Source organism: Neolamprologus multifasciatus, chromosome 10, assembly GCF_963576455.1.
Source record: "Neolamprologus multifasciatus chromosome 10, fNeoMul1.2, whole genome shotgun sequence".
Classification (NCBI taxonomy): domain Eukaryota; kingdom Metazoa; phylum Chordata; class Actinopteri; order Cichliformes; family Cichlidae; genus Neolamprologus; species Neolamprologus multifasciatus.
This window is the reverse complement of record NC_140448.1, coordinates 25003495-25013242: the sequence shown is the minus strand read 5'-3', so window position 1 is coordinate 25013242 and position 9748 is coordinate 25003495. Positions and strand designations below refer to the sequence as shown.

The 9748-nt window shown below is 36.0% G+C and overlaps 1 protein-coding gene and 1 non-coding gene across 3 annotated transcripts; one reads left to right on the top strand and one right to left on the bottom strand.

The window, feature by feature from the left end:
• The first annotated feature begins 657 nt into the window (after window positions 1-657).
• On the top strand, window positions 658-746 carry trnay-gua (transfer RNA tyrosine (anticodon GUA)). The gene is given in 2 exon segments: window positions 658-694; window positions 711-746. It is a non-coding gene; the product is annotated as a tRNA-Tyr (tRNA).
• Window positions 747-1151: 405 nt separating this feature from the next.
• Window positions 1152-9040, bottom strand: mks1 (MKS transition zone complex subunit 1). Of its 2 annotated transcripts, none has more exons than XM_085175184.1 (18): window positions 8704-9040; window positions 8336-8457; window positions 7489-7541; window positions 7199-7366; window positions 5997-6091; window positions 5646-5774; window positions 5209-5313; window positions 4948-5056; window positions 4791-4847; window positions 4679-4721; window positions 4520-4582; window positions 4248-4318; window positions 4090-4159; window positions 3895-4002; window positions 3368-3501; window positions 2715-2797; window positions 1954-2051; window positions 1152-1628 (listed from the first exon to the last, which is right to left on the bottom strand). In XM_085175184.1, the coding sequence occupies exons 1-18, from the start codon at window positions 8778-8780 to the stop codon at window positions 1525-1527; spliced, it is 1689 nt and encodes a 562-aa protein (XP_085031310.1). In that variant the 5' UTR covers window positions 8781-9040; the 3' UTR covers window positions 1152-1524. The 2 variants fall into 2 exon arrangements, with proteins under 2 accessions (XP_085031310.1, XP_085031309.1); XM_085175183.1 differs by having other exon boundaries at window positions 1156-1628; window positions 5997-6094; window positions 8704-9039.
• Window positions 9041-9748: the final 708 nt, after the last annotated feature.

Here is a 9748-nt window from a genome sequence, read left to right as displayed (position 1 = left end):
TGTTGCAGCGAACACATTTGGTTGATTTTATAACGGCTGTTTGTAGATGTTTGTATAGTTAAGATATGCGAATATAAATGATGTATTATATAAAATGTATATGCAAATCCAGGAAACCACCAACGGCAATGACACCACACGGTTTCGAGGTCATGTGTACAAATCGGTCTGTAGGGTTTATATTTTTTTGTAATTGGATTTACAGGCAAATATAAATAAGTGCAAACTTTTGTATTTAAAGGGGAAATTTACATTACATAATAAATGACTCTATATGACGCCACGGTTTCCTATGATCATGAATGCAACACTGGAGGGAACTCTTGGTAGGGATCTCGTCGTGTCCTCACAGCCAGGAAAAGAATTCCATAACATCAGCGTTTCACCTTCACTGTACAGTCCTGACTTTTTCAAAGCAGTTTCAAATCAGGGGCTGCAAAGTACTCCCCTGGGTCTGGACGCAGCCCAAGAGTTGGAAAAAAGAAGGATACTCATGTTGATGTGAATACGTTCAGTGCCTCAGGCATGAACATGTAGAATCAGACAGATACAGTTTTGTTATGTTCAAGTCCTTGCAACATGGAATTCTTGCAAAACACACTCTATGAGGTACCATGTATCCGATGGTTCAACAAACCAGCTAGTGCACATGTGATCCCTTCGATAGCTCAGTTGGTAGAGCGGAGGACTGTAGGTGTATGGAAACAGAAATCCTTAGGTCGCTGGTTCAACTCCGGCTCGAAGGAGATTTTACAATTCCACTATCTCAAGCGCAGGTGGCGAACTCGAGGGCTGCTGTCCTGCTTATTTCCAACCCCTGATCTAAACCTTACAGATAACTAAGGTTGAGTAATGAAAGCATGAAATCCTATATTCAGCATCAGTTAAGATGCTGATCTTAACTGAACTGCACTAAGCAAAACCTGTGCTTCAGTGGAAAAAAAACAAACCTACTTTTGCATACAACCTAGACTGTGTGAACAGCTTTAAACTACTGTATGAATCCCCCTAAATATCATATACCAAATATAAAATATAGTGCATGAAGAAAAAAAGATTTAATGTTTTTTTTAAGTATTTAAAGATAATTGTAATAGTTGATATAAAATGTTTATATTACAACAAATATGACAACTACATTGATATTTGAAGTAACCAACTGAAAATATAAAACTTTCAAAACGTTACTTTATATTCACAAGTTTTTAAAAGCCTCAGTTAACGCCAACAATCAGACCGTTTATTGAAATCAAATATAAACAGTGACTATAAAAAAATGCATTGCCAGGTACAACCATACATAGCAGGTATAATGGCTCTGCTCTCTATTAACTACCAGCTTCACTCATATTGTAACTTCATTAGTTACACCATCCACTATGTTAGCCATAAATACAAAGATTAAAACATTCAGACATGGTTTTCCTCTTTGTGAGGAAAAACTCACTTATATTACAGCCAGTGATAATCTATAATCTAAACTTCAAAAAAATAACAGTAACAGCCCTACTCCATTTTTCAGACTTAAGCAGAGGATTCAATTTGTAGCTGGGAAGCGCTGCTGATCAGGTCTTGTGGAAGACTTTTTCGGGCTTCTTGCATCTTTTTCCTGGCCCTCTGAAAGGCCTCTGCAAAAGGAAAAAAGTACCAGTCGAATACTACACACATACAGAGAAGGCTTACATAGCAATTTATAACGAATACAAACAGAAATAACAAAGAAAAAAAAAGGTTAACTGTTTTCTTGATTTTACATATAACTGGTCTGAAATAATACGCTACATTTTATAGCTCAGAAAACAAACCAAGCTATAACCAATCCATCCATATCTCACATATGTCAGACTGAAGTGCTGAAAGAAACTTGTATCTCAGCGAGTTAATCTCCCACAGGGTTTAGATTTCAAACTAATAGCCTAAGCCCAGTGGGTCCTGAAAATCCAGACTTCTTACCCAGGATGGTGCAAACAGCTCCTTGCTGACTAAATCCTCCCAGCTGGTCAAAAACTCTCTGTCTCCTCTTCTTCAACATGGCAGTATCAACAAAGGCCCTGCACATGAAATTAAAATATTTCATGTTATCACTGATGATCATCTGAATGCAAACAATCAGAGGTTTATATTTTCAACACCTGCACTAACATAAAAATAAAATTACAGTGTACTGTGGGACTGTGAAATAGGAGACAGTTGTGAAGTTGTAGATTTGCTGCTGTGTTGAAACTAATAAAGTCTAGCCAGTGAAGAAATGTGATCATCTATAACAATGCAGATAATGTAGAGCATACCAACCATATAAGTAGTACATATATTTCTATTAAATGTTAGGTACAATACTTAACAAGTTTATTAGACTACTTGTCATAAAAAACACGAAAACAAATATTTTAGAAATCAGTCAAACACTTGTTTAAAACTAAAAATCCAATTCCTCTTTATTAGACTGGAATTCGTGTTTTCATTTCATTCATAATAATAATAATAATAATAATAATAATAATAATAATAATAATAATAGTGTGCTTTACTATTTTCAAAATATAATTTCAATTAAATAGCTCACGTAAATTGGTGGTTAACCATTACAAAACATTACTGTTACAATACTGTTAATTTAGGGCAGCTGTGGCATAAACCTTACCTTGGGTGGTGGTGTAATAAATTTGTTAGGCACTCTATGCATGGCTACTTTTCTGAAGCCAGGCTTTACTTACCTGGCTTGCTGAATACAGTTGAGATTAAAAGTGACACTTCCTGTGGTTTCAGTGCAGAAGCCAAAGCGACTCAGCCTCTCCCCCTGCAGCCACACACAGACATATTAAAAAATAAAATAAAATAAAAATGATCATATTTAACATAACATAAAACATGTATATAAAACTAGAAGGTTAAAGAATGCCTTCATAATTGTACCAGGAGTTAAATTTATCCACTGCATTTGTAAGGTCTCATGTATGCACACATTGCTTTTGATAAAGAATAAATGTAACCAGAACTTATGTTAAGCTCTATTAAACATTTAAATGTTTAATAGATTGTAGTTTAACAAATAAGTCATTACCTGTTTAATGAAGTAATGCAGTAAGCCTACTGGGTTTATTAATTGTATTATGTAAATAATTTAATTATTAAATCAAGAATTAGAATATGTTTTGAATAGGCAAACATTCTAATCAATGTTTAAGTATTTTCTTTATAATCCAGTGTGGCATTTTAAGCAGCTGTTAAGTTCTGCACTCTTTTATTCATAAAAAAAATAAAAATCTTTAAATCTAATCCTCTTTAAGCAAAACAGAAAAATCATACACTTAAATTATTTAAATTATGTGTAAACATTTGTCAGATCCATAGAGAGTTTTGACCCTACCTTGAATGTCCCTGGTATTCTGACGTAGCTGTGGTCCTCAAGCTCTGGAGAACCTCCAATAAAGAAGCGCCTGAGCGCAGAAACCGTCCCCATCTGAAGGGGTCTCCATGTGTGGCACGTCACCGTGTGTTTACCTGGCGTGCACACACGTAAATGCAGACAAAACATATAATGCAGGACAATAAAAAGTTGTGATTTTTATAACTAATCAAAACATTTTTATCTGAAATAAAAATTTTAAAATGTAAAATTTTAATAATTGGAAAAATATATTTTCTAAATGTTAACTTAAGCTCCAACATTTGGCTGATTAAAGTTGATGAACAGGACAGATTATTCATTTTAGTCATTTCTAAGCAAAAATGCTACATACAAAGGGCATGCATATTTATAATATAGGGTAAATTAACTGAACTGGTTTTGGGACTGCCGTTTATTCTGAATGTGTAATCTTAGGATATGAGAAATTATCAGTATATTTTCTTCCCTAATTTCAATCCATCAGTTTTCCAGTACATATAGCATACCAGGCATGGCAGGAAACAGCAGATGGCCATAGCCTTCAGTTCGATAACGCTGCCAGGAGTCCAGTGAAAGAACTTTGAAGTAGAGCACTGGCCACTGAGGGACTGAGTCTGAAATTAGAAACAAGAAACTTGTGTCAGTTTAACCTTTTAAAACAGTGAATCACCTAAAGACAATTATCTGTTACTGATACTAACGGTCACTCTCTTTTTCGGTCATGTAGAAAGCCTCGAAGTTGAAGGGGTAGCTAAAGAAAGCTACGTTTTCCTGTTAGCCAAAAGAACATACAGAGTTATACATATCCCATCAAACAGCCATGCTGTCAATATATTGAACAAATCTTTTCAATACACACCTTCCCTAATGTTTTAGTCCGACAGGTCTGGGTAACCCCTGACATAGACTGGAATGGCCGACTGGACCAATCTTAAATAAAAAAATAAAATTATTATTATTATTATTATTATTATTATTATTATTATTATTATTATTATTAATAATAATAATAATAATAATAATAATAATAATAATAATAATAATTTAGGCTGAATTGGCAAATTAAATGCAATGAATTCATTATAAAGTGCACAGTGCATCTGCATACTGGAAGTATCACATGTGACTCACTGTTGGGCAGTTCCATAAAGAAGTGGATGTACAAGTTATCATATTCAAAGCCTTGAGCTGAGACTGGGCAGAGAGAAGAACAAAAAAAGGACATTTGAATGATGAAGTCTGTTAGTTTCCTAAAGTATCTGTAAAAATGGGCACGGTATTTCTACTCACCTATCTCTCCATTCGTCATGTAACGCAGAATACCTAGAGGAGGCTACAGGAATAAATTCTAGTAAGAACAAAGACAATTTGTGACTATATCCTTTGACCTTAGGTGTCTTACCATTTCAAAGTCCTGTCCCACGAGGCTATTTAAGTACTCCTTGTGCCTTATGTACAGCTACAAAGAGAGAAAAGTTGATGTATTTGTGTGATTAGACCTGTTATTTGACTATACTTTTTCTGAAGCCTGAAAAAAATAAGCATGAAGATGAACTCACATCTTTGTACATGTTCTGCTCCCTGACCTTGTCCTCGGGTTTCATACATGCCGATACATTCTCAACAGTGAGACGCCAAACTTCTCTCCTCTCCCCCTCTGTTACAATCCTGCACAACAACACAAACATCACACCAGCTTTGCATTTAATTCATCACCTTCTGACATGATCTTTTGCTGTCTTTTCAGTTAGTATCAAACATAATAATAATTTATCAGTGAGAACTTGAGCTACGCATCTCCACTGATGCTGAAGACTTGCCTGTAGGGCTCTTTGCCTTTGTTAAAATCAGGTTTTACAATCACTGTTCCACAGCCATCGGTTTTTATAGTTGCCAGCAAACATTCATTTTCTTTCTGGCCCAGCCTGAGAAAACAAAAAACACAAACAGAAAAATCACATAAGAAATACTGAGTAAATCAACCCTAGTAATAGGAGAACAAGGAGAAAAATGCCTGACAGACTGAAAGTTTTCCTAACTCATTCACTTTGTGCTGCAAGACAAGCTGCCCCTCGAAAAGCTAAAACAAGCAGGGCCTACACTGCATAATGGATTTCTCTGATCTGAGAGACAGCAAAGTCACCAACACAGAGTACAGACTACATGTTCTAAGAAAGTGAAGCCTAATAAATGAATACTAACTTTTTCTGCATTTTCTATGAGAGATCAAAAGTGTGAACGAAGCCAACTCCCTTACCTTCCACTGGCACCCAGGTCCCCCATGATGTGCATGGTCTGCATGACATTATTGACCACATGCCTGTTCCTCACAAACTCCTCTGTTGGCTCCCAGTTGATGATTTTTGACTTTGGGACACTGGAATCCCTGCAAAGCATGCCAGCCAATAATATAGCATTACTTTTTACATGTTTATACCTAGAGTTAGGATTATATCCTATTTTTATGTCTTGACTTTTATTAGGAAAAGAATCATTAGGTGGATTATAATGGATTTAGACAGGAAGATAAATAGAAAATAATACACAGAATGTAATGAGGAAAGACAATGTAGGCTTTTAATCAATCTGAAAACATAGTTTCACCCACATGGTGCGTCTTTCTTGACGTCTGTGTCTCACACTGGCCATCCTCTCAGCCAGGAAGGTTGGGTTGGATTTGGTGGTAAATATGTCAGTAGCATGCTGCTGCGAGGGCCACAAGGTTACAAGAAACACACAAACACAGTTAGAGAAGCTGGAACTGCACAGTTTGGGGTCTTAGATTTATTTTGCACAAATAAATAAAAATTAGAAATCTGCAAAGCTGGTTGCTTTTGGAGAGAAAAGTCTAGACCATGTGTAGCAAATAAGGTGTCAAACTATCAGAGTTATCAAAAAAAAAAAAAAAAAAACTGTCAGGGAAAGTACTGTGAGCAGAGCCATCACAGACAGCATGCTTACTTTCTCCATCCTGACAGGTACGGTAAAACAGTCAGGACAAACAGCAGCTTGAAAAGTATTATGGAGAGCCTTCAAGAACACTGGTTGCAGTCTGCCCTCCATATCATCACAATATGCCACCAGAATCATGAGGAAAGCTGCCAGCATCATCATCACTAGCCTCTCCCACCCTCAACATCACCTGTTCAGTAAGTATGAGCAATTATGCACCATTATGCACTGAAACTATATGGATGTATCATTCATTTGCACTATGAACTGCATTATGAACTGTATGATGTACTCTATACGTCCTTGTACTAAAAATACACCTTAAAGATAGGTACACCTGCACTTTGGATACACTGCACTACATTTTTATATTTAATGTGTTGCATGTTCCCTGCAAATTTGAAATTATGGCCATTATTGGGCACAAAAAGTTCAAAAACAATCATGATAGGGCCTAATGTGGCCACTAAATGAGTGGTTAAAAGGATTGCTTTTGAACTTTGCTGGAAGGCATGTCTTATGAGACGTGATGATCCACAAAACTTTACTTGATAGATCTTTGTAAGGTTTTTAAGGATAGCTAGACTGCACTATGCCACAAATACCAAGCACAACACACAGAGGACTGCAAAAAGCCTTTACAGTAAACATCCATTTGGTCACATGATAAAGGGATAAACTCATAGGTGATAAATACTGTAACTGCTTCTAAACCTACAACATGTTTTTGGTCCAAATCTAGCCTTTAGTGTGTCCCATTTAAATATATTTATTAAAAAAAAAACATTACTTTTGGAATACCTCTGCAAATATGCTTGTCGTGTTGGACAAATACAGTGAGAATACATTGCAACCTACCAGCTGATGTACTGGAAGGCAGCTGGTGTAGCGGTCATGATCGGTGTATGTGAAAATTCTGCGATTGCGTTGACCCTTGCCCCTGTTGAGGGCTTTGACTTCTGTGTGGTACTGACGATCCAGAGGGGTCTGACATGCTGCTTCGTTCTGGAACAGCTCCATTTCATACTGGAATTACAAACAGTCACAGAAATGTAAAGTAGTAATGTCCAGTTTTAAATAGTAAACATTTCAATTGTTTTCAATATAATTTGCAGTGAGAGTAGGATGTTAAATATTCAAAATTCTACCTGACTGAAGAATTTCTCCTGCCAGCCAACCACTAGCTCCTCTTCATTATCACCTGATGTCAGAGTAGCATAAATGTCAAGATATTAAAAAAAGCCTCAAAGGAAAGAGCCATCCTAATATGGGCAAATACAAGTGCCACGCCCCAGTTCAGAACACCATTAATAAATAATTAATTATAATAGAGGCTTTAATGAAGAAATTGTATCAATTATGTCAATTTTTCAGCTGCAGCCTGAGGTTGCTTCCAGACAACTTATGCTAATAATACATGCAGAATGTGAATTAAGTTATGGTTGGAATACTATTCAGTTATACTTTTTTGCAGGTACAGCCAGTTTCTGAGGAAAAATGAGAGAACTTTGTTCTCAGAATTTAAGAACAAGAGGACAGGAAAGAGAAAATGAGGAAAGATGACTGATCATTTTCAACACCAAGGACTGTTCAGCAAGTGACATTGAAACACAGAAAGAATGATAATAATGTTGTGTTGTTATTTATGGGCTAAGCTTGAAGGCTTAACGGGGTAGTTGGAAGTATTGTAGAACAGCTTGGACTGGTGCAGAACAGGCTGTAGTATTAAAGTTTACTCAGGGCGACTAACTGCCAATTTAAATGTAGCACTCTTTTTTATTTCATGCAAAGTCCACCTTTATACCAGCTTTAAACTGGCTAGAGGTTTGAGCTATGTAGCCATAATAACTCATGCAACATCCTCAGTAAACTTCAAGGCCTGCAAATGATCACAGCTTGAACATAAATTTTAAAACCAAGCTGGAAAGCCGGAAATCATACGTTGACTTAACACTAACCAAGCAAAAAATAAGTAGTTCCTCACTGTAATTTTACCTGTCTGGCCTTGTGATGACAGTGTTTCCAGTTCAATTGCTCCTCTGTCTTGCCGGGACAGAAACTGCTGCTGGAGATGCTGTGTGAGAGCTGATGTGGAGGTCACTCTCTCTATGCGCACCCTAAAGGACGTGAACAAATGGAAATAAAGCGTGGAAACAACGTGTCTTGACGTTAACACATATGTTTGTAGACGTAGATTTCTAATCTTCACATTCTTTTCTTAAAACAGTGAAAGTAGTGGAATAGTTTGGTGAAAAAACAGCTCAAAAATTTCTCATCTCGGTCTCAGTAATACTCATTTTCTTTATGAGTTACCCTTCAGTACTCGTATAAAATAAGATCTAATACAACCATAGGCTACTTACTTTATTTTCAAGTTTTTGATAGCATCCCGGGACCGATAGACAGCTTCTCCGGTGTCTGTGTTCCAGCAATCTGTCATGACTATTTAGCGGTGAGATGTTAGCTACTCCCGTAGCACTTTTTATTAGCTGCAGTTAGCACACACACACACACACACGCCTTTGTGCAGATACTTTCATTTCGTAAAGAAAGCCATTAGTCAAAGGTGTAAATGTAAGCAGTAAAAAAATGTATATATATGTGTATAAAAATATAAATCGAAACACTTGTGGACAAAGAGAGACAAATTGGTAGTTGTCGTTGCCATAGAAATAACGATGTTCTTCTTCTTCTAGTTTTTTGCGGTTTGAACACCAGATTACAGCAGCATTATCGCCACCTATTGACCAAAGCTCCAAAGCGTTGAGTCTGTTCATCTGGACGTTTTTTTTTGTTGTTGTTGTTGTTTTTAATAGACTTTATTGACAAAACACAAAGTAAATATAAATGTGAATGTAAATGTAAAAACAAATAGATACAGTCAAGAAAAAAAATCACATAATATTTAACAAGAAGCATTCGTTTATGGTTTTAAAAGCTTTTATATTTTGGGAAAGTTGTATAGTTTTAACATATAGTTTGGTTTCATTTAAAAAGCATTGAAAGTATGGTTTTGCGTTAGAAAATTTGGATTTATGTATATGAAATTTAACCATTAAGATAAGTAAGTTAATCAAATAAAATTTGTTTGCCCTGCCCGCAGGGTAATTAAAGAAACAAAACAATTGTTGATCTGGACGTAGCGTTTTCAATAGGAGAAACGTTTCGTCACTCATCCAAGTGACTTTTTCAGTCTCACCTGACTGCAGGATCCCCCAACTTTATAAACAGTACATTTGCACAAAAACTGAAACCAGCTCATTGACCAAAGGTAAATGAAAAAGAAAACAAGACATGGATAAAATAAAGTTAAAATCGAGTCAAAATTTCCACATATAAACCAGACAATTTGAGCTTCAGACAGTATTTTTGTGTGTACTTTATATGTGTTTTAAACAATTAAAATAG

Excerpts from the sequence above, each read along its gene's own strand:
- mks1 (XM_085175183.1), bottom strand. The coding sequence starts at position 8,780 with ATGACAGATTGCTGGAACACAGACACCGGAGAAGCTGTCTATCGGTCC. Across the intron at positions 4,583-4,678 it reads CATGACGAATGGAGAGATAG|TCTCAGCTCAAGGCTTTGAA; the intron begins GTGAGTAGAAAT and ends CTCTCTGCCCAG. Across the intron at positions 4,160-4,247 it reads GGACTAAAACATTAGGGAAG|GAAAACGTAGCTTTCTTTAG; the intron begins GTGTGTATTGAA and ends TTTGGCTAACAG.